The 25469-nt window shown below is 42.7% G+C and overlaps 1 protein-coding gene across 1 annotated transcript; it reads right to left on the reverse strand.

Moving 5' to 3' along the window:
* Window positions 1-3106: 3106 nt before the first annotated feature.
* LOC138739583 (macrophage-expressed gene 1 protein-like) lies at window positions 3107-6968 on the reverse strand. The gene has a single exon (XM_069891915.1). It carries the CDS (start codon window positions 6850-6852, stop codon window positions 4675-4677), a length of 2178 nt encoding a protein of 725 aa, XP_069748016.1. The 5' UTR covers window positions 6853-6968; the 3' UTR covers window positions 3107-4674.
* Window positions 6969-25469: the final 18501 nt, after the last annotated feature.

Raw genomic sequence — 25469 nt, forward strand, 5'->3', positions numbered from 1 at the left:
TCCACAATGAGTCACAAATGTTGTCATGTCCCTGGATTCTGGGTCCAGCTCTAGTTGATGATAGCCCCATTTTAAATCGATTTTTGAGAACACCTGACTGCTTGTTAACTCCTGGAGTACTTCTTCTACTGTTGGTATGGGGTGTCGTTCTCGAATTATAGTTTAATTGGCCATCCTCATATCAACACACAGTCTCGTGTCACCATTTGGTTTGGGCACGATCACTACTAGGCTGACCCATTGCGTTGAATGTTCTACAGGTTCAATAATGTCTTGCTCAATCAACTCTTTGATTTTGGCCTCGACTTTCCCACGAAGTCCAACTGGGGTTCTGCGCACTGGTTGCGCCTTGGGTCTGACCGTTTTGTCCACTGCTAGCTTTAGTTGTCGACCTTTCAGCTTTCCTACTCCCTGGAAAACTGCGGGGAATTCTTGCTTCATATCCTCGTATGACTGAACTGAATTAATATGAGCTCCAATATGAAGTATTGCCAGATCTTGCACCGTGCGTCTACTCAGCAATGGTTCTCCCCTCTCATCTAAGACAACAAACTCTGCTTCGGTGTGCTTGTCACCAGCTTCAACAGTCGCAGTGAAACATCCAATGGTCTGCAATGGCTTAGTTGCTGTGTATGGATACAGTTTCTTTGAACACTTCTTAGATGTACAAATGATCTTTTTTTTTCAATTTCTCCCATAAGTGTCGGTCAATTACATTACTGTCACTGCCTGAGTCTACAATGACCGGAACTGTCACACCACCAATTATCACTGGGACTTTCTCATGATGGTCATCATTCAATGTAAACTGATAGTATTTCTGCCCATCTTGGTTGTCGTCATCATCGTCACTTTCTGGGTCACCTTCTATATGGCGAATAGTGCCTTGCTTTTTCTGTCCATAATTGCCTTTCTTTCCAGGAGACTTTCCTTTCCCCCAAGCTTTGCCCTTAGAAGCTGTACTCTTCCCATTCTGGTTTGCATTTGTCTTGCTTTTGCACTTCTTTGCAAAGTGGTCTTTACCTCCACACTTTTTACAAACTTTGCCTTTTCCTGGGCAGCATGGGTCTTTTCCAAAATGACCTCTGTCTCCACATCTGTAACACTCCAAGTCACGTGTTGGCATATTTCTTGGCTGGCTATGGCTATGCGAGAGCCTATTTACTTGTTGACTAACTTTGTCTTTACTGGGCTGGCTTGAGTTGTCTTTCAGTTTCATGGTATGAAATTGCCCCTCAACAGCCTCTAATGCAGAGGCAATTGCTAAAGCATTGATAAGTTTCAACTCACCCCCTTTTTCCAGCAGTCGCCTTCTGAGTTTGTCTGATCTGCAGTGCTGCACGACTTGATCCAATAACTGGTTGTCCAAATCAGCTGCCACATAATTGCATTCAACAGCCAGTTGTCGCAATCTCGTCACGTACTGGGCGACCGTTTCTCCATCTTCCTGTTTTGTTTTGCAAAACAAATGGCGCTGAAATGTGGCATTTGGTGTCACCACATAGTGTGCATTCAATGCATCTACAGCTTTCTGGTATTCCTCCTTCCTTCCAGTATTCGAAAGCGTCTTAAAAGTTTCCCGAACTGCAGGTCCTGCAGTGAAGAGAAGTAATGCCCTCCGCTGCGCTTTCTGCTCCGCCGTACTCCCATTGAGAAATAGGCCACGACTGTCGGCGTAAGCTTCGAACTCTTCAAGCCATGCCTTCCACTTCACGCTTAACGTCGGGTCAAAATGAGGAACACCGCGAAGTGCTAGAAATTCAGCTCCAGTGACTGCCATGATGAAACGATCCAGCTCAAAGCCACGGATTCAAAATCCAAAATGTTTCTCCTCGTCGCCAATGTCGCATTTGTGGCCCGAAATGTGAAATTGATAGCACCATCAACACATGATTTACCCATTGAACATCAGCGTGTATTTATTTCTCTGCTTCCATTATTCCACCATTGCGCGCCTGCATACATCGCGCGCATGCCCTCTGACCTCCGGTCAGGTTAATAGCTCAACCTCTATCTGCATACATCTCATGCATATTCATTATCATGACATATGTCTTTGTAAAATTCCTTACCAAGTCACGTAAGAGACTACAAATGATGGAATCTGAAGCCAAACACAATCTGCTGGAAGAACTTTGTGTTCAGCTTAAGCCTTACCAAGGTATACAGATACTCCCCAACTTACGATGGTCCAATTTACAATTTTTCGAAGTTACAATGGTTTGTATCTGTACTGTACTTCGAATTTTAGTTAGGGTGGGTTATGATGTTTAGTGTCTCCTGACTGCACTGTATCAGTCCCCACACTGATCCCACTACCCTTTTCCAACTTTAGATTTTTTTTATTTACGATGGGAGTGCCGGAACATAACCCCATCGTAAGTTGAGGACTACCTGTAGCTGTGAATCCTATAGATCAGCCATTCTCAACCTTTTTTTCAGCTATGTCCATCTTGGGTCTCTTCTCAAAGTTTAAGGGGGCCTCTTCCCTGTGAAGTAATCAAGTTTTGGTTCATTCCAACTACATAAAAAGTATTTATGTCACGTGAGGTGAAAAGAAAACAAGACTTTTACTTAAATGTGCTGTAGCCCACAGGCAGGCCGTAGGGCTCCCATTAAGATTAACTGCTGTAGATGATCCATGGTGTTCTAGTGGTGGGGAGAACAGGTATTAGTTGTGTATTTGAATCATATCAAGCATACAGTAATTGAAGCATTATGAGCTATAAATCTTGTGTACAGACCCAAAGAGAGAATGTCTCTTTGAAGTCAATAAAAGCAGAGCTGGTCAAATAGCATCCATGGATAAACAATGTTTTTAATTAGTTTCTGTATTGATTTTCAAGATTTCTGTGACACTTTGCTTCTTAGTTACATCGATGGTTAAAAAAAAGGCCCTTTCATCTCAAACTGCATGTGTCCTAAGTTATGGAACCTCCTCCCTAAGCCTCTTCAATCTTAAAATTTGACAGTGTATCTGTTCATCCCCGTTGAATTTATCTATCTCAACTTGTCAAATACATTCAGACAATTTACTGTGCCAAGACACTATATAAACAAAATTGTGGTAAAGTATTAACAGATAAAGTGAATGAATCTGAGTCAATTTTATTTAGGAAGACACCACAGCTGAATTTTAATGTTTTATTGTTATTATATTCTCTTATTGTTACCGTGGTATTATACATACCTATATTCATTCTCAATTTTTAACACAAGTTCAGAGAAGTTTTATTGTTAATAAACTTACAAGTAACATTATTTGCAATAGTACATAATGGGTGATACACAAATAACATGTTATTTAGTCCAAAGGGTAAGAAAATAAAATAGCAGAAACCATGATGTTTATTAATCATGTTATTGTCAAGATTGAAAATTGAAGATTAAATCACATAAATGTTTCAGTTAGAAACTGGTAAGTTATTTGTATTGGTCTAAACCAGTGGGTTTCAAATTGCACCCCTAAATCCTCTGTGATTAGTAAAGGATTGCTTAAGGTGGGATGTGAGTGGGAAGGGAAGGATGAGAATCACTACTCAAGACTCAATTGTTACTGAAATATTTTGCTTGAGAAAAATTGTCATTAGCCCATTTCCTTTGGAGTTATGAACATAAGTCATTTAGGTTTGATTAAAACAGTGGTTTTCATGACTTTTTTCCCACTCACAAACCATCTTTTAAGCAATCCCTTATTAATCACAGAGCACTTATGGCATAGGGATTGCTGAAGGTAGAATGTGAGTTTAGAGGAACAGTTTGAAAACACAAGTCTAAACCAATATGATTTCCTTTAATATCCCTATCATTTTAATATCCCTATCATTTTAATTTCACTTCTCCATTTATTTCCCAGTCCTTTAGATTATAATCCAATCCAATCGCACCTTCCTCCATCCTGCTCCAAGATGTATCCCCTGATAAAATGGCCAGCATTCTGTGTACACCTGTGCACATTTAGTACTGTAATCGCTGAACTACCAGTTGTTATCATCTGCCCATTCATCTCCGAGCTCACCTTCCTGATCACCTGCACAACACACCCTCTCTATCACCTTCCAGAATCTTGCCTTAGCCTAAATATTGCACAAACATCTCTCCTGAACAACAGCTCAATAGTTTCTCCCTCACCAGGAGGACTTTCCCCTTCAAAACAATATTATAATTCAATAACCTCAGGGGAGTAGATTTAAGAAAGATGAGAAAAAACGACTTCTCCCAGAGTGTATGAATCTGTGGATTTCTCTGCCCAGTGAAGCAGTGGAGGGAGCCTCATTAAATGTATTTAAGACTATTAGAATTCTGCATAGTACAGAAATTAAAGGTTGCGGGCAAAAGGCAGCTAAGTGGACCTGAGTCCTCGGCCAGATCAGCAATGATCTTATAGAAAGATGAAACAGGCTTGACAGACTCTTGCTCCCCTCTGCTCACCAAAGGCTCCACCAGACTCTTGCTCCTCACCTTTGGTTAGGTTCTGATGTTATTCAAGCCAGTCATTTTACTCTTTCTTGCTATTTCTCCTTAAGTTAGCAGCACAGACTAAGTATCACATCTATTCATTTGACCAACATAGCCACTGATTTTATTTTATCTGGCGACTCCATGAGTGATTATCGGAAAGTTCTCAGTCCTTGTCTCAGAGTGGTCAAGGAGTTAGCACAAGGTCACGGAGACTCAGGCATCAGTGTTTGGATCAGGAGCACCCTGGCTCTCTGCCCTCTCATAGCAGGATCTGGAACTCAGCAGATGTTCCGCTTCCAGACTTCGCTTCCTCCAGTGCTTCCTGGCATAGAAGACAAGGCAGAGCATAGCAACCAGGGCCACGAGGATGGCAATGGAGATGCCAGCTGCCACACCAGGTCCCCTGGAAGGATTGCTGTCAAACATTTGCCGGGCTTCTGTGATGGGGAGCACTCGCCAGAGTTTGGTGGCCGGATCCTTCACCCAAGACTCCTGGTACTCAGACATGACCATCACTGTGTTGGTGGAGCCTTTGGTGAGCAGAGGGGATGGCATGAATGGTGGCAGGTGGATGGGGGACAAGTTGAGATCATTAAAGGTGCCCGACTTCACACAATAGAGGACCTGGCAGCTATCACTGATATCAGCCAGGTGCTGGCTATAGCCACTGGGACACCGCTGGGGATAACCATGTGGCTTCTTCTGCCCAACATTGCGTGGGTTACCCGATGGGCCTGGGCTTGGGACCTGGTCAGCCAGGGGGTTGCCTGCCTCACAACTGAAAAAGCCTCCAAAGGGCACCGAGTAACGGAAGCCCATCTCATAGTCTTCACTCACACAAACCCTTAGATGTTGGAAGAGACGCAGGGGATAGAAGGCTGTGGGACACGAGTGGCCCTGGGTCAGTGGGTTGCTGGATCTGGGACCATACAGGCCACCGAAGAGGTAACCCATGTTCTGGGGCAGCACAGAACCTGGCATTGCTACACACCAATAGGCCTCAAAGTGGGCCTTGCTCACGTAGTAAACGTCACTACACACATCACTGCAGCAGCTGAAAATGAGCCAGCACGACCTGCATTGGTGTTGGCACTGGTATGTGCTCTGGCCTTCCTCCAATATCCCCGAGTGCAGGTAACTAGCCATGTAGCCTGCGGGACAGCTGAACGCCCCTGTCAAGGGGTTCTTCTGAGCCAGGGCTTGACACAGGGACTGAGCACCCGGTCCTGACAGTGGAGTACACTTCTGGTAGACTCCGGCAAATGTGAAATTGGTGCCCTCCTCCTTACAAGAGCCATCATCCATGTTGGCCTGGAAGTTGAAGTTGGGAGAATTTAAGTCCAGACAGCCCGGGCGAGTGTTGACAGCATAGTAGAGGGCAACGGCTCTCTCAACGGCCCTCGCCAACTTGACAACCACGGGCTTCGGCAGTTCAGGCACATTCTGTTGGTTCACAAAGAAGTTCAGGGGTTGACCACTCCTATCAATGGCCACCAGCTGGTTGGAGATCTGCTGCTGCCACTTCTCCAGGGTGATACCAGGGTAAAAGGGCACCCCACCATGGCTCTCCATCCTTGAGTGCGACCTGTTGCCCACATAATATCTGGTGAACTCATCAGTGCTCTTCACCTGACCGCCCACACCCTCGTTCACCATGTGGAAGAAGGTGACTCCAGCAGAGGCACTGATGCTGGACTTTCGACTCCAGCTATCAGACACAAAGCTGGACATTATCTGGTCCTCCTGCACCAGGATAGCCCCGGCATCAACACCAGTCAACACATGGGTGCCATAATTATGAACAAGCAACTGAGCATAGAAATCAACAACATTGGTCTGATTGTTCTCAATATAGTTGGCAATCTCGATCAGCTGCTGCTTGAAGTATTGGTCCAGCTGGAAATACGGTGTGGATTTGACTTTGTACATTAAGTTCCTCACCTGGATTCTGGTGGTCAGGCTTTTGTCCTGCACCTGGTGAACCTTGATCCTCTCCACACTGGAGGAGAACTTTGCATTCAGGATGGGCAGGAAGGACACCTCGGCATTGACAGTAGCACTGGTGGAGCTTTTATAGTCCATCCACTTGTTGATCATGTCTGACTCGATGTCCATGCTGGTCTGCTTCTGGGGCACCACGAACACCAGGTCAGGGATGAAGTATTTCCCATCCTCGGTGGTCTTGCACTGTGAGTAGCTGATGTTCATCACACGACCTCGGTCCAGGTTCCTCAGATTGTCCCATCCCCCTCCAGGCAGAACTTCAAGAGCAGTCAAGTTTTGTTTCATCCTGCACTCTTTCAAACCATCTCCACTTGGCTCTTGAAGCCCAAGGTTGACTGCCCTTCCTGGGAAAATGTAAAGGAATGTGAGGATCAAAGCCAAGGGCATCTTTCAAAGTCCAGTCCTCTCAGCACCTCACCCAACAAAGTCCTCTGTCGAATGAGCAGCTGCTGTTCAACTTGGCTCTGTTTATCTGCAAACTTGATCCGCATTTCTTCATCCTATTTAGTTTTTCAAAATGAAACTGCGATGAGAAAATCCAAATTGTGAATTTGCGCACGGTTCTTCCTCTTTTCAATGAAAGTGAAACTTGGCTCTTGTCAACATTACTCATTTTGTACATTTTCCACCAATTCTATAATGTATGTAAGAAGAAGAAGAACCAATTTATTTGAACCATTTGGTTATGTCCGAATGTGATGAGGCTCAATAGCCCTTCTTAATCTATTAGATAAAAAGAAAGTACCTTTTAGCTCAAACCTATGAATGTTTTTCAACACTTGGAAAAAAAAAGTCACAGGAAACAATGCTCTCATCTTTACTCTTCTTCGGCATATAATGCCCAAGCAACACGGTGAGATCTTGCCTGGATATTTCAGAGAAAGGGAATTCAAATCCTGCATTATTCATGTCCACTTTTACTGCTACCTGAACCTGGCAGGTGTATGGGTGGAAATCTATCACCTTTACTCTGCCTCATCATGAATAAGGAAGCAGACCAATATGTTTAACTCTTAACTCCTATCTGAAGTGCCCAGCACACTATTCGCCATGCCACTGTGGTGCAACCACTGTATTGTATGGACTGTATGTATTGGATGGGCTGGCCCACCCCCTGAACCTGTGACTCCTCCCTCCTGGAAATCCCTATAAAGGCTGTTATGCCTTGGAATCAGGTTAACAATATGTGAGATGTGTTGATGTGTTAAGGTGATTAAAGCCTGTTAATCACATCTCTCTGTCCAATGTTGATTGATAGTGCTACAATTTAATCACCTTAAATTTTTGGGCCATGGACAAGGCGATATTAGCTGATAAACTGGACACCGACCTAAAGATCAAATTCGTTGAATGGTTGCACCGCTTCAACACTTTCATGAGATGCAATTATGTGCCGAGTGAGGAAGACAAACGAGTTCTACTCTTCAGTCAGGTTGGCCACTGAATCTTCCAAATGATGAGGCCACACTACTACTTACTCAGCCACAATGGAGCTCCTGTAAAAATAGTATTGTACCCCAATGATCTTCATCTATGCCAAATTCCTCCTGGACAAGCACCTGGTGATTCAGTCCATGAGTACATGTGGGTCCTGTGGGAGCTGGGATAAACCTGCGATGGCAGAGAAGTCTCTGCTGCTGCCCATCTAGAATGCCTGATATGTGATGCATGTGTGTCTGGATCAAGTCTGATCACATCAGACAGAGACTCCTGGAAAAGGGGGATCAAAGCCTACAACAAGTAATCGACCTGGCTAAAGCACTTGAGACAGCGCAACTGAATGCAGAGGCCTTCTCCTCATGGAACGTGTCCTCCACGTGGGGAGCTCAGGTGAATCCATCTTGGGACCCAGGTCCCAAATCATAGCCGCCGCCATCAAGCACCCGAAGTGCTACTTCTGCAGACATGCGAAGTATCCCAAGAGATCTGCCCAGTCAAAATGCTATGTGCTCCGCCTGCGGGAAGAAGGGTCACTAGGGGAAGGTATGTAGGTCCCCACCGCCATCTTGGACCACGCCACTTCCATCTTCACATCTGGCATAAATTCCGGTCACAGGAAACAGCTCAACGGGACCATGGGGACAGCAAAACGGGACAGCACCACTTCCGGTGGTGAGGAGCAGCACAGCATGTGTGACATGGGGCAGCCATTTTGGCGGCCATCCCCGAACCAGCTTTACAGCAGTAATCAGACAGCAACCAAATGTTGGCATCGATTATCCTGGACCAGGACAGCCCACATCAACTGGCCAGGGCCATGAAGAACATCAAGGAAAATGTTCACATCATGAACTGCTTATTGGACACAAGGAGCATTCATCCAGGCACAGTGCAATGCTACTCCCTCGTGGTAACCTTGGCAAAATGTAAGGGAGTAAAACACAGGATTCTATTGACACCGTGGTTAAGTGAAAAAACACACAAATGCTGGAGAAACTCAGCAGGTCAAACACTGCCTCTATGTAGCAAAAGTAAAGATACATCACCAAAGTCTCCCTGGCCTCCAAGTCCCACTTGGCTGAGATCCATGGCTCCTGCATTATGACACTGACTGTGCGGGGCATGGGGTATAGAACTTTAAACTCCTTTTCATGCCACAGATCTGCACATCAATCATACTGGGACTGGGCTTCCAGTGCCAGCTAAAGAGCGTCCAAATGCAGTTTGATGGCCCCCACCTGCTCCTCACAGTCCGCAACTGCAAATTTTTAAACTACCCAACCCCTTCCCCTTCCAAACATAACCTGTGGTCTCTCTACCTTCCAGATCCCTCTGCTGCCCCTTTTTCAGAACCTCACCCCCAACTGCAAGCCTGTCACCACCAAGAGCAGGCGCTAAAGCCCTGGGGACAGAGCCTTGATCAAAGCAGATGTCAAATGGCTTCTGGCAGAAGGGATCATAGAACCCAGCACCAGCCCCTGGAAGGCACAGGTGGTGGGTGTTAAGAGCGAAGAGAAACACCTCATGGTCATTGACTACAGCCAGACCATAAACTGTTTCACCCAGCTGGATGCCCACCCACTCCCCACATCGCAGTAATGGTAAACGAGATCACTCAGTTCCTGGTCTTCTCAACCATTGACCTCAAGTCAATTCAGCCTTCACTCAATTCCCGATCCATCCAGAGGACAGCCCGTATACTGCCTTTGAGGCAAAGGGCCACCTCTACCACTTCCTCTGAGTCCCTTTTGGAGCCACCAATGGGGTCTCTGACTTCCAGAGGGAGATGGACCAAAGAGTGGATGACTATGGACTTAAGGCCACATTTCTTTACCTGGACATTGTGACCATTTGTGGCCATGACCAGCAGGGTCACGACACTAACCTGCAGAAATTTCTCCAGAAGCCCAAAAGCCTCAACCTAACTTCTAACCAAAAGAAGTGCGTGTTCAGTACTTCACGGCTGGCCATCCTGGGTTGCATGGTGGAGAATGGCATCACTGAGCCCGAGCGTGACCGCATGCGCCTCCTGTTTGAATTCCTAATGCCCCATACCCTCCAGGTACTGAAAAGATGCTTGGACTTATTTTCCTATTATGCCCATTACACAGACAAAGTCCACCCTTGGTGAAGTCTATCACCTTTCTCCTGTCGGCTGAAGCCAAAGCGGCATTCACACACATCAAGGGTGACATCGCCAAGGTGACGATGCACGCTGTGGATGAATCCATCCCCTTCCAGATGGAAAATGATGCGTCCATCTTTGCCCTGGCTACCACGTTCAACCAGGCAGGTAGGCCAGTAGCTTTCTTTTCCCAAACTCTCCAGGGCCCTGAACTTCAGCATTCAGCCATTGAAAAAGAGGCCCAGGCCATAGTGGAAGCTGAGCGCCACTGGAGGCACTAACTGGCTGGAAACCCACTCACCCTGCTGACCAATGAGCAGATGCCTTTATGTTCAATAATAAACAGCTGGGAAAAATTAAGAATGACAAGATCGTGAGATGGAAAATTGAGCTATCCACCTACAACTACGAGATCTTGTACCAGCCCAGGAAGCTCATGGAGCCTCCCGATGCCCTGTCCCAGGGGACAAGCGCCATCCTCTACACCAATCTCTGCCATCCCAGGGTCACTAGGCTCTACCACTTCGTTAGAGCCCGTAACCTCCCCTACTCGGTTGAGGATATTAGGGAGCTGACACAGAGCTGCCTGGTCTGTGCCAAGTGTAAACCTCAATTCTATTGGCCAGACAAAACCCATCTCATCAAAGCCACCTGAGTGTGGATTTCAAGGGCTCTTTCCGTCCACCAACAAGAATGTATACTTCCTGAATATCATTGACGAATACTCCTACTTCCCCTTCACCATCCTCTGCCCGAACATGATTACAGCCACAGTCATAAAGACACTGCATGGTATATTCTCTCTGTTTGGATACCTCTGCTATATCCGTAGCGACCGAGAATCCTCTTTTATGAGTGAGGAGCTGTGCCAGTACAGACTGGCCAAGGGCATAGCCACGAGCAGGACCACGGGTTATAACCCACAGGGGTATGGCCAGATAGAAGGGAGAACTCCACCATCGGGAAGGCAGTCCTCCTAGCCTTAGGTCAAAAGGCCTACCCATCTCGCGGTGGCAAGACATCCTCTCTGAGGAACTCCATGCCACCAGGTCCCTTCTCTGTACCGCTACTAATGCGACACCACATGAAAGGCTATTTCCCTTCCCCTGGAAGTCACTGTTGGGAACCACACTGCTGTCCTGGCTGACGGCCCCTGGGCCTGTCCGGAGGCATATCTGATGCCACAAAACTGACCATCTGGTTGAAAAGGTCCACCTCCTCCATACAAACCCCCAATACGCTTACGTGGAGTACCAGGATGGGCCGCAGGACACGGTTTCCATCTGAGACCTGGCGCATGCAGGCAACCCCTTGACCAATCAATCAACATCCCCTCATGGTAACTCTGGCCATCAGGCCCCACTAATTGCACCCAACAGAGCGTCCCAAACCTAGACCATGCAACCCCACGGTCCTACTAACCCCCCTCAGCCACTGGAGGCACAGCCTGTCGCGCAAGCCACTGCCCAGGAACCAGCAGCTGAACCACAGCAAACTCTTTTTAAAAAATATTTTATTTTTGGTTTTCAAACACATACCACTTATACATTCTTTACATAAATATAGCAAAATAATCTATATACCACTTTTTTCTTATAAAAATACAAAAAGCACAATTTACATACATAATATATAAAGCAAACCAATATAAAAATTGCAAAACAAAACAAAAACATTCTAGCCCCTGCCCCCATCCACCCTCCCTCCCCCCCCACCCCATTACCCCTTTCCCCTTAACTTAAACAAGTTAAATAGATACAGCATATTTTTGTCTACTGCCGAGGCTCACAGTCTATTTTACTAGTAAAAATAATAATGTAAGGTTGAGGACGGATCACATTTTTACAGCAGAAATATCACACTTGTGCACCAATAAAGTTCAAATATGGCTGCCAAGTCTTCAGGAATGTATTGTGTTGGTTTCTTAAATTATAAGTAATCTATTCCATAAGAATACAACTGTCCATTTCTGATATCTGTCTCTTCAGAGAAATTGGTGTATCTGATTTCTACGTGAAGGCAACACATTTCTTAGCTATTGCCAATGCAATCATAGAAAATGAGATTTGGAACTCAGTTAAATGATTACTGATGTCTATAAAATTCCCCAACAAATATAAATCCAGATTGCCAGGGAAGTTGACTCCTGTAATCTTAGATAACATTTCTGACACTTCCTTCCAGAAAACATTTACTTTCACACAGGACCAAACAGAATGGAGAAATGTCCCTTCTTCTATTCCACATCGGAAACTGCTGTCAGATATTTCGAGCTTTGATTTGTGCAGTCTTTGCAGAGTCAAATATTATTGATGAAGAAAATTGTATTGCACCAAACCATACCTCACATTAATAATCGATGTTACCCCTTCTTTACACCATTCAGTCCAGGAATATTCTGATATGTTCACTGCTAAATCTGTTTTACATCTTTCCAATGACCTATGAATTCCAACCTTTTCCCATCTGTCTGGAGAGTAAAATAAATTTGAATAATAAACTTAGGTATACATCCACCCATAAAATGCGTTCCAATTGACCCCGGAGGAGTCAAATTTTTTCCCCAAATTTCTCATAAAAAAAGCTCCTCATTGCAGATAACAAAGAAAGGTGCCATTAGCTTCACTTGTTCGATTGACATTAAAATTTTCCATCCTTATAACAATCTGCAATATACCTAATCCCCTTCAGGGACCAAAAATTTAAAATCCTATTCCCCATTGTCATAGACAGCAATGGATTGTTACATAATGGAGCCCTTATAGAAATTCCAGTTTTCCTTCCTATTATGTCATTGGTGTCTTGCCATATTTTAATCAAATGAATCAATGAAGGATTAGAATTCTTAATTAGTTTCAAGTTCCACCTTTAAATAAAACCTTTGGGTGATGCTTCCGCCAACCGTGTAGCGCCATATCTGCTCAATTCAGTGATTCTGATTTAAAAAGGAATGCCAAAAACCTCCAGATAGTATTTCTTAAAATCCAGAAACCTCAAACCCCCTGATTTGTAGTCCAACATCAATTTGTCCAGTGTAATCCTTGGCACTTTATTGTTCCATAAAAATTGCCTAACCATTCCATTTATTATTTAAAAAACACTTGATAAATATATGGGCGTGGACTGGAACAAATATTGGACCTTTGGCATGATCTTCATTTTAATACAGTTAACCCTTCCTATTAAGGTCATGGGCAGGTCCTTCCACTTCTACAAATCATTTTCTACTTTGCCAATAAGGGAGAGTAATTTAATTCGTATAGATTGTTCAAATTGTTATCGAGCATGATTCCTATAGTTTTTCTTTTTAAGCATACTGTTTACTTTAAAGCGAGCGCTCATAATTTTGGTTTGTTATTGGTAAAATTTCACTTTTTTCCCATATTTATTTTATATCCTGATACTCATCCATATTTTATTACCTGTAATTTCTCCATAGAACCTTTGGGTTTAGACTTATTTAAAGCAGTATATTATCAGCAAACAAACTAATCTTGTGTTGAACCTGTTGGGTTCAAAGCCTTTAATTTTAGAATCACCCCAGATCATTTCTGCCAGAGGTTCTATCACCATAACAAATAGTGCTGGAGAAAGGGGACAACCTGCCTGCTCAAACGGCTTAATGGGAACATTCCTGGCATCTGGTTATTAGTTATTATATTTGCCTGTGGATTTTAGTATAGAGCCTTAACCCAATTTATAAATCCTCATCCAATACCTAACTTTTCCAATGTTTTAAACAAAAAAAGGCCACTCAAGTCTGTCGAATGCCTTTTCAGCATCTAAAGATACTACTATATCGGGGTCCTTCCGTGACTGAGCTAAGTGTATTATGTTAAATACTCACGGCCTTCCTTTAACAAATCCTACTTAATCTACATGAATTAATTTAGGTAGCAATTGACCCAATCTGTTTGCTAATGCTTTTGTAATCTGCATTCAAAAGAGATATTGGTCAATAAGATGATATTTTCATAGGATCTTTGTTCTTTTTGGGCAACACAGTAATTATTGCTGTTGGGAAGGAATCCGGTAATTCTGGGTTTTCACTGCTTGTTCTATTACATCCATAAACAGGGGCATTAACAGCTCTTTAAATTCTTCATAAAACTCAACCGGAAATCCATCCTCGCCCAGGGCTTTGTTAGCTTGAAGCATCCCTAGTGTTTTTTCCACTTCTTCCCTGGTAAATTGTAAATCTAATTCCTGTCTGTCCTCATCATTCAACTTTGAGAGTTCCACTTCATCTAAGAGGCGACTGGCGAGGCTGGAGCTTTTTCCATCACGGATTTTGGCTTCTTCCCGTGGGATTGTCCAGTCATTCTTCAATATTAATCTTTAAAAGATGTATCCACACTTTTGTAGTGGAAAATTTTTCGATAAAACCACTTTTTGGTTGTCTTTTAGAGGATTTTCTCGGTGAACTCAGAGAAACACATCAGCTCAGCCACCCAGCATGTCATGCCCCCCCCCAAATGAATTAATCATTGATACATGTTTCCAAATATAACCCTACTTCCCTCTCCCTAAATGAAGCCCTGAATAAGAACAAAAAAAGTAAATGGATAAAAAGAAAAAAGGACAGAAAAGAGAAAGGAAAAAGAAGGGAAAGGGAAAAGAAAAAGAAAGGAGCTGTCGAGATCTGGAATCCAATTTAAAAAAAAGGCCCAATTATTTTTGTCTATGTCTCAATAAAGGGAAGAAACATAAAGAGAAGCAAAATAAACAGAATAAGCATCTTATTTATTAAAGTATTCAACCCTACACTTTGTAGGTTAGGTTCCCATATCTGCAAAAACTTCTACTTATTCCTTAAATTGTAAGTGATTTTTCTCCAGGGAAACACAACTGTGCATTTCAGTATTCCAACGAGCTATTTCCAGGAGGGAATCAGACTTCCAGGTAACCGCTATACATTTCCTGGCTATTGCCAATGCAATTTTAAGAAATTCTAAATGATACTTAGACAGCCTCATTTTAGGTCTTACGTCTACAATATTTCCCAAGAGAAACAATTCTGGACTTAGTGGGAATGGTTTCCCAATAACTTGATTTAGTTAAAACTCTTAAATTTTCCCAAAATGGTTTCATTTTGGAACATGACCAGGTAGAATGTATAAAAGTACCTGTTTCTTCCCCGCTTCTGAAACATATATCGGAGAAATTAGCATTTATGTAATTTTAGTGGGGTAAGATATAGCTGATGCAAAAAATTATATTGCACCAGCCTATATCTTACATTAATTGTATTGGTCATACGATCATGACATAGATTCGACCAGGTCTTGTCATCAATACTAATCTTCAAGTCTGATTTGATCTATATAATTCCCATTTAGGAGTGGCCGATTGAAATAAAGCATACGTAACTGATGTGAATTTCTCTGTGGTCCCCTTTTGAATTAGAATCTTCATTTCACTCTGATAACATCATGGTCAGTCTGAATTCTTCTCTGAGAAAAGCTCTTAATTGAAAGTAACAGAAAACTGTATTATTATAAATTTTGTAATTATATTTTAATGATATTGCCCTTGTATATAACAATCTTCTACATATCTGATCATTCTTGAAAAGTTCACTTCCTCAAAGGGAGAATCAGCACAGTGTTTGTTCAAATTTATTATCATCTGATTGTACATACCGTGGTCGAATCACTGTTAATACTGTTTGTCTTTGTATGGCTGGCCCACCCCTTGCTGATTGCATCTGTGGCTCCTCCCCCTTGATTCCCCTAATAAAGGTGGGAACACCATAACCATGACCCTTCCTCAGGTCAGCAACATGAGTCGTGCCTCCTGTTTATGTTAATAAAAGCCTATCAGTCAGGTAACTTCTAGTCTCTAGAGTTATTGATAGTGCATCAGTTTTATTACCACAATATTTTTTGGAGTAGACAAGTTGCTGAGACCAGAGAGGCTGGAAATTGACCCGCCATCACCGGAAGCATCCGACAAGTTCGAAGTCTGGCTATGGTGCTTCCACCGTGATCATCAAATCTGACACAGACAAGCTGCACTTACTGTTCTCATGGGTCGGGCACCACGTTTACCCAATGGTCAGAGACTGTGAGACATTCACCGAAGCAATGGACATTCTGAAAGGTCCAGGTGAGTGAAGTTCTAGTGACACGTAATCAGCAATCCGAGGAGTCAATCGATGATTACCATTGGGTCCTGTAAGAGATTGGACGGGCCTGCAGCTGCAAGGCCATATCACCGGAAATGTACAGGGAGGCGCTGATCCAAGGTACCTGTAGCAGGGATCAGATCAGATTACATTCACCAGTGTCTGCTAGAACAGGGTGAGCTAAAGCTACAGAAAGCCATTGAACTAGCTAAAACTCTGGAAGTAACCCACCCCAATGTGGAATCTTTCTCGACCGTTAAGGCGGCTGCCGCATGGGGAACCCAGGTGCCACCATCTTGGATGCAGACTCGCTGGCCACCTAATGTCCCAACATGACTATGGCCGCTACTGCCAGCAGATGAAGATATTACAGCGATGCTGAGGCAAGCACCACAGGAAGCACTGCCTGATGAAGGACATGGTCTGTTCCAGCTGCGGGAAGAAGGGACACTACGCGAAGGTATGCGAATCCAGGAAAGCTTCTAACCTAAGCAGTGCCATGGCGGGTATTGAAATGGGCTAGTCAGGGCAAAAGACCTGTTGCAATACTGTAAATGTGCGATATTTTGTAACTGTGCAATTATCTGGCCTGCATTAATCCTACACAGTAATTTAGTAAATGAGAACATGGATGGCAAATTAGGAAGTGCGAAAGCTGTGACAAATGCTACCTTCTTGTGAAGTATCCTCGTGATTGTCCCTTGGTGCTCAGTTCCTTTCCACATGACACAATGCTTCTTGGTATTTAGTGGTTGATTGATGTCTGAAGGATACCACAAAGCAAATGCAAATTGTGACAGCTAGGCTGTAGGGAAGAAAAACATGCCGATTAAAATGAGCAGGAAACCAAAAGAATGAATATTCTAACATGTCCATGATGTTAGTATCTACTTTATTCCATGCTGCAATAGCTGAATACTTGTGCAGTGAATCATATGAACAGAACAACTTCAAAAGAATTGAAGACTACCAACTTCTTTTGAAAGCATTTTAGTACATTTTTTTCTCAATTTAAACTGTTTAAAAATAAAGTCAGGTGGAGATTGAATGTGTGGCTGAAGGAGTGGAGTAAAAGGCAGGGTTTTAAGTTTTTGGACCACTGGGACCTATACTGTAAGGATGGGTTACATCTAAATCCCAGAGGTACCAGTCTCCTGGCAGGGGCATTTGCTAGAGCTTTAAACTAGTAAGGTTGGGGACAAGGGTTCATGTCAGGGAAGATAACAAGAACAGAGTCTTTAGGCAAATAAAAAAGGCTTTTTCGCACAATCTGGTGGAACAGCAGCAGGTAATAAATAGTGGCCATAGTAACAATTGTAGAGAGGGTGAGAGGCAGGAAGTTAATGTGGAAGATCTCCGAGATGCATTTATTTCAATGCAAAGAGTATGGTAAACAAGGTGGATGAACTAATGGTGTGAATTGACACGTGGCGTTATGATAGAATAACAATTTGTGAGACATGGTTGAAGGAAGGTTGTGACTGGCAGTTAAATATTCCAGGATTTTGCTGCTTTAGACGTGACAAAATTGGTGGGGTACGAGAGGGAGGTGTGGCATTGCTTGTCAGGGAAGATATTACAGCGATGCTGAGGCAAGATTGACTGGAGGACTCATCGCGGGAGGCTCTGTGGGTTGAACTAAAAAATAAGAACGGTGAGGCTACAAATATAGGGGTATATTATAGGCCACCAAAAGAGGATAGGGAACTGGAAGAGAAAATGTGCAGGGAAATAGCTGAGATGTGTAGTAGAAATAGGGTTGTGATAGTTGGTGATTTCACTTTTCCTAACATTGATTTGGAAACACAATCAGTGAGAGGGCAGGATGGCTTAGTCTTTGTACAATGTGTTCAGGATTACTTTTTACAGTAGTATGTTGAGGTGCCTACTAGAGGGGAGGCAGTGTTAAATCTATTGTTAGGGTGTAGAATAGGGCAGGTGACGGAAGTGTGCATTCGTGAGAACTTTGGATCCACTGATCATGGGTCCATTAGCTTCAACTTAAATATGGAAAGGGATAGGTCAGGTCCAAGGTTGAAGGTCTTCGAGTGGGGGAAGGCTAGATTTGAAGAAATGAGAGGGGATTTGCAGAAAATTAGGTGGGCTGATCTTTTTTTCTGGAAAGGATGTAGAGGAGATCTGGAGGGTATTTAAAGAAGAGATATTGAGAGTACAGGATCTTTATGTGCCAGTCAAATCGAAAGGCAAGGCCAAAAGTTCAAGGGAACCGTAGTTTTCTGGAAAAATTAGGAAGTTGGTTCAGGATAAGAGGGGGGGCATTTACTAAATTTAAGAAGCAAAAAATGGATAAGATGTATGATTATTACATAGATTGCAGAAAAAAAACCTTAAGAAGGAAATTAGGCAAAAAGAAGGCATGAGGTGTCAATAGCTGATAAGGTAAAAGTAAATCCTAAGGGTTTTTACAGACATGTGAATAGTAAAAGGAGGGTTAAGGATAGAATAGGACCGCTGTAAAATGGGAGCGGTGAACTGTGCGAGGAACCGTATCAGATGGGAGAGATATTAAACTAGTTTTTTCTCATCTGTGTTCACGAAGGAAAGGGACATTGGAGCTTCTGTCAATAAAAGTGGATAAGTCTCCTAGTCCTGATGGAATTTTCCCCAGGACATTAAGGGAGGTCAGGGAGCAAATAGCGGAGGCACTGTCAGTGATTTTTCAACGATCACTGGAAGAGGGTGTGGTGCCACAGGATTGGAGGGTTGCTAATGTAGTTCCATTGTTTAAAAAAGGCACAAGGTGTCGGCCAAGTAATTATAGGCCTGTAAGCTTGACTTCAGTGGTAGGGAAAGTTATGGAGGGTATTCTTAGAGATGGTGTGTATAAATATCTGGATAGCCAGGAATTGATCAGGAGCACCCAGCATGGGTTTGTGAAGGGGAAGACATGTTTGACGAACCTTGTTGAGTTTTTCGAAAAATTACAAGAAAGTTGGATGAAGGTAGGGCTGTTGATGTAGTCTATCTGGATTTTAGCAAAGCTTTTGATAAGGTTCCACATGAAAGGTAGTGAGGAGGATAGACAGCAGAGGGTCATGGTGGACAACTGTCTGTCAGGATGGAAGCCTGTGACAAGCGGCATGCCTCAAGGATCGGTGCTAGGTCCCTTGTTGTTCATAATTTATATTAATGATTTGGATGATGGGGTGGTTAACTGGGTCAGTAAATACACAGATGATATAAAAATAGGGGGAGTGGTAGATAGTGAGGAAGGTTTTGAGGGATTGCAGAGGGATTTGGTTTGTCTGGAGAGTTGGGCTGAAAGATGGCAGATGGAATTTAATGTAGAGAAGTGTGAGGTGCTTCATTTTGGTAAAAATAATCAAAATAGGTGATATTTAGTAAAGGGGAGGACATTGGGGAATGCACAAGAACAGAGAGATTTTGGAGTTATGGTGCAGCTTTCCTTGAAGGTGGATTCCCATGTTCACAGGGTGGTTAAGAAGGCATTTGGTATGTTAGCCTTCATAAATCATAGCATAGAGTATAGGAGCTGGGAAGTGATGCTGTGACTGCTTAAGCGTTGGTGAGGCCAGGTTTAGAGTATTGTGTTCAGTTCTGGTCTCCCAAATTATAGGAAAGATATAGATAAGGTGGAGAGGGTGCAGAGAAGATTTACAAGGATTTTTCCTGGCTTAAAATAGCTAGAGTACAGAGAAAGATTGAAGAGGTTAGGACTTTATTCATTGGAACGTAGACAGTTGAGAGGGGATTTGATAGAGGTGTTTAAAATTATGAAGGGAATAGATAGACTAGATGCAAGTAGACTCTTCCCCCTGAGAGCAGGGGAGGTTGAAACAAGAGGACACAAGTTGAGAGTAAAGGGGCAAAATTTTAGGAGAAATATTAGAGGATGCTTCTTCACTCAGAGAGTGGTGGCTGAATGGAATTACCTTCCAGAGGAAATAGTTGAGGCAGAGTCAATTCTTTCATTTAAGAGGAGGCTGGATATGGATAGGAGGAGGTTGGAGCGGTATGGGCAGAGAATAGGCAGGGGGGGATCTAGTTATTTGAGTGAACCGGCGTGGACTTGAAGGGCTGAGATGGCCTGTTTCCGTGCCATAAACTGTTATATGTTATATGGTTAATTTGGTGAATTTGAATAGATGTATTTACAGAATAGTAAATTCATTGCATCTCGGAAAAGCATGAAATAAGCTTGATCGGTTTTCTGCATGGTGACTTGAGAAGAGCTGCTGAGCAGAGGCCTCTAGATAGGCAGGAAAATCAGTCACCCCAGGCTGGTCATGCACACTTCCCTACAGGCCAACAGCAACAGCCTGGAGTTATTGACCCTGCACATTCCACTGCTGTGGAGCTGTCTGCTGATGTTCCAGGATGTTGTTCCATCACGCCTTCCATGATACAACTTAAAAATTATTTTGAAATGGATTTTAAGGTTTCAATGCAGCTGAAAATGCAACCATCTCATTAATTTTTAATATATAGTACATATTCTTTAAATTCAGTTTTTAAAAATCTAGGCATACAGTATGATAACAGGCCATTTCGGCCCACGAGTCTGTACTGCCCAACTTACACCCCATTAACCTACACCCCTGGTACGTTTTTGAATGATGGGAAGAAACCAGAACCCCCAGGGAAACCCCACACAGTCACAGGGAGAAGGTACAAATTGCTTACAGACAGCACGGGATTCAAACCCCGGTCCCGTCTCGATCGCTGGTGCTGTAAAGACATTGTGCTAACCGCTACGCCAAACGTGCCTTGACCTTTTTTTTTAAACTCCAATAGAAATAAGGAGTGGATAGGAATTAAGTTCATTTGGAGGAAGCTTGGCTCTTTGTCCAAGAGATCAGATTTTAAATTTATCGTCAAAGTACATAATGACATCACATACAACAATGAGATACCTTTTCCTGTGGGCGTGGCAGAATTACCACTTCTAGGTAGTGCAAAAACTGTACACTTGTAAACAAATAAGGAAATGTAAACAAACTGTGCAATACAGAGAGAGAAAAAAATCAATAAATTGCAAAAGTCAGAATGCTTAAATGAATCCCTGATTGAGTTTATTGTTAAGGAGTCTAATGGTGGAGGGGTAGCAGCTGTGCCTAAACCTGGTGGTGGGAATTTTGTGGTACCTATATCTCTTTTTATACCTAATCCTAAAATGAAACTTAGATTGCTGAACTATTACCTAGCACTTTTTACGTGACATGGTTAGTGTAGTTTGAGCAATGTTATTACAGTGACAGCGATCCGAGTTCACATCCGGCGCTGTCTGTAAAGAGTTTATATGTTCTCCCTGTGTCTGTGTGGATTTCCTCTGGGTGCTCTGGTACAAAATGTATGGGGACTGTAGGTTAATTGGTGTATTTGGAGATTAATTGGTGTATGTACAGGCCTTTCCAGACTTGTGGTCTGGAAGGGCCTGTCTATCTATATTTAGCTCTAAATTTAGGAAGGGACCCTGAGCTTTGACCAAAATGGTGATGTTGTTGTTTGATGCACTTTCATGCAGGATAGGTGCTTGTCACACTGGTTGGGTTCTGGCATCCGTCACATTGGGCAAATTATCTTTGTGGTGTTAAACTGAAGGGTCTTCCCAATTTGGTCCCCTACTTAAAAGAATGAGAAAAAAAGTCCCAATCTTAAAGCATTTTTGATGATTAAAGAGTCGATAAAGCATTTCTGAAATGCAGTCATGGTTCAGTGAAAAACAGGAAATGTTGGAAACACTTAGCTGGTCAGGTAGCATCTGTAGGAAGAGAACCATAGAACAACACAGCATAGAAACAGGCCCTTCAGACCTTCTAGTCCATGTCAAATTATTATTCTTCTTAGTCCCACTTACCTGCACCTCAACCAGCCATTCATACCTCTCCGAACTCTTCTTAAAAATTAAAATTGAGCCCACGTTCACCACCTCAGCCAGCAGCTCACTCCACAGTCCCACTACTCTCTGTGTTAAGAAGTTCCCCCTCACGTTCCCTCTAAACCTTTCCCCTTTCACCCTTAACCCATGTCCTCTGGGTTACAGAATTAAATGGTTCATGAAAAATGAAAAAGTGAGAAAACAAGTTCTTGGGAGACACTATCTCGGAAGATCGTTCCTGGACTCCACAATGGCATCATGAAGAAGGCACATCAGCGCCTCTATTTCCTCAGGAGTTTGCCGAGGTTTGATATGACATTGGAAACTCTGGCAAATTTCTACAGACGTGTGGTGAAAAGTCTGCTGACCAGCTGTATTACAGCCTGGTAGGGGACGCCAGTACCCCTTAGTGTAAAGCCCTACAAAAGATAGTGAACACAGTTCAGGACATCACAGGCAAAACCCTCCCCACCACTGAGAACATCTACAGGGAACGCTGCCATCAGAGAGCAGCAGCAATCAACAAGGATCCACACCACCCAGCACACAGCTCACTGATACAATTCAGTCAGGGACTCATTTAAGGTCTCTTACTTTTGCACTTTATTTTTTCTCTCTGTCATGCACAGTCAGTTTGTTTACATTTCTTTATTTGGTTACATGTGTACATTGAGTACAGTTTATTTTGCACTGTTAATAACTTGTAATTCCAGTTCATCTACAGGAAAATGAATCTCAGGGTTGTATGTGATGTCATGTATGTACTCTGACAATAAATCTGAAAACTAATTGTAGATTGGGGGTGGGGAATGGGGAGAACATTATGACAAAGGGAACATTTTTGATTTGTCAAGGTGACATGCTGTTTACCCAACTAGCTTGATAACCCATTCTCAACCCTGTTTTTTTGGCTATGGCCCCCTTTGGACTCTGCTCAAAGTTTATGACCCCCCCCCCCCCCCCCACCGAGTCCCGGCTGTGAAGCAGTTGTTTACCTGATATCTTCTGTACTTCTCTCCTACTGATTACATTAAAAAAATGATGATTTCAGTCTGTGACCTCCCTCCATTAAATGTGCTGTGACCTCCGGCGGTGGGGCTTATGGCCCCCTTTTGAGAATGGCTGGTCTAGATGATTGGTTAATGATAGGAATCAGAGGAAAGGAAAATAAAGAAGGGGAAATACAAATACAGTGGAATGCAGGTCAGAGCTGTTGCAGAGTGCTGAAACCAAAAGAAGAATTGAGCAGTAGCTCAATGAAGTAATGAAATAATATCATAGATAGATAACCTTACAGGAAATTTTAATAAAATATGGGAGAGAATCAGGATATAAAATAAATATGGGAAGAAAAGTGAAATTTTACCAATAACAAACCAAAATTATGAGCGCTTTAAAGTAAACAGTATGTTTAAATGGAAAAATGATGGGATTAAATATTTAGGAATCATGCTCAATAACAATTTGAACCATCCATTTAAATTAAATTACTCTCCCATATTGACAAAGCCAGAAAAAGATTTGTAGAAGTGGAAGGACCTGCCCATGACCTTAATAGGAAGGGTTAACTGTATTAAAATGAAGATCATGCCAAAGATCCAATATTTGTTCCAATCAATACCAAACAAGTCTTTTAAAATAATAAATGGTAGGGTTAGGGAATTTTATGGAACAATAAAGTGCCGAGGATAGCATTGGGCAAATTGACATGGGACCACAAATCAGGGGGTTTGAGGCTTCTGGATTTTGAGAAATACTATCTGGCTTTTGGCATTCTTTTTTAAATTGGAATCACTGAATTGGATAGATATGGCACTACACATGTTGGAGGAAGAATCACCCAAAGATTCTATTGATAGGTGGAACTTGAAACTAATTAAGATTTCTAATCCTTCATTGATTCATTTGATTAAAATATGGCAAGACACCAATGACATAATAGGAAGGAAAACTGGAATTTCTATAAGGGCTCCATTATGTAACAATCCATTGCTGTCTATGACAATGGGGAATAGGATTTTAAATTTTTGGTCCCTGAAGGGGATTAGGTATATTGCAGATTGTTATAAGGATGGAATTTTAATATCATTTGAACAAATGAAGCAAATATACGTTGACCTTAATGGCACCTTTCTTTGCTGTCAGCAATTAAGAGCTTTTTTAATGAGAAATTTAGGGAAACAGTATGACTCCTCCAGGGTCAAGTCAATTGGAATGCATTTTATGGGTGGGTAATATACCTAAGTTTATTATTCAAATTTATTTTACCCTCCAGACGGATGGGAAAAAGCTCAGAATTCTTAGGTCCAGGGAAAGATGGGAAGCAGATTTAGCAGTGAACATATCAGAATATTCCTGGGCTGGATGATGTTGTTATGAGCCCAGAGGACCCCAAAATGCTGCAGCAATAGATATTCACCAAAACAAATGATTACTTAAACAAATGTTGCTTTTTATTATCTTTAAACATGAAAACAGGATCAAACTTTAACTTACTACTACTAACTTAACTAACCTCACTTCTAATTCTATGTAATCTGTGTATAAGTTTAGAAAAGTTCTTTGATATACAGCCCAATCTCACTTCTCTTTCCTCCAAGTTTATTGGTTGCGGCAATTCTTTTACTGTGCACAGAATTTAACATTTATGAAGTTCACCAGGCTTTGGTGCTTGAAATGTAAATGGTTACCACCCAGGAAGGTTCTTGTTGGTTTTAGAGAGAGAGGGCTGTTGTTCGCTGGACACCCACAACTGATTCCTTGTAACCAGCCACTTCAGTGTCTTGATGAAGAAACTTGCCCCCTCAGGGTTCTCCAGATGATAACCTCTTTCTTTCAGGTCACCACAGAGTTCCTTCTTGTTTCACTTATTCCAAGTAAAACATTAGACAGCCAGTCCTCTCCTCTTGCATGAACCACAAGGGCATTGACCAGCCTGAACTAAGTACTCACAACCCATCTTCCAAATGGGGTTTTCCACAAGCTTGCCAGCTTGTCCTGTTCCAGTCCCAGCTGCCGCTGCTGACTGTAAAACTGCAGAATTGAATTCACTCTCCCCTTCTCACTCAGAGAGAAAGCCTGTCTTACTCCCTTTGCTTGCAAAGCCAAATGACCCTCTTAGAACAGCAAGTTCCACTCCAGACAGCCTACGGCTCCTATGTGTTCTTTCATCTGTTGCCTTTTTGTAAACAACAATCCATTAGTGAAGTCTCTTGGGCACTCTCCAAAGTTTTTGCAAAGGCTCTTGGCACCGGACTGTCTAGCATCAGTATTTTAAATAAGATCTGTTTTAAAGTGTTTGATTGTGACCTACACTAAAAAACCTGCCCCAATTTATCTCCCAAAATCATATCTATATACAATACAAACACAACATAATCTGTCACAATGTAAAGAAGGGGTAATATCGATTATTAATGTGAAGTATGGTTTAGTGCAAAACCATTTTCTTC

This window comes from Narcine bancroftii, chromosome 7 (assembly GCF_036971445.1).
Source record: "Narcine bancroftii isolate sNarBan1 chromosome 7, sNarBan1.hap1, whole genome shotgun sequence".
In the NCBI taxonomy this organism is placed as follows: domain Eukaryota; kingdom Metazoa; phylum Chordata; class Chondrichthyes; order Torpediniformes; family Narcinidae; genus Narcine; species Narcine bancroftii.

Excerpts from the sequence above, each read along its gene's own strand:
- LOC138739583 (XM_069891915.1), bottom strand. The coding sequence starts at position 6,852 with ATGCCCTTGGCTTTGATCCTCACATTCCTTTACATTTTCCCAGGAAGG.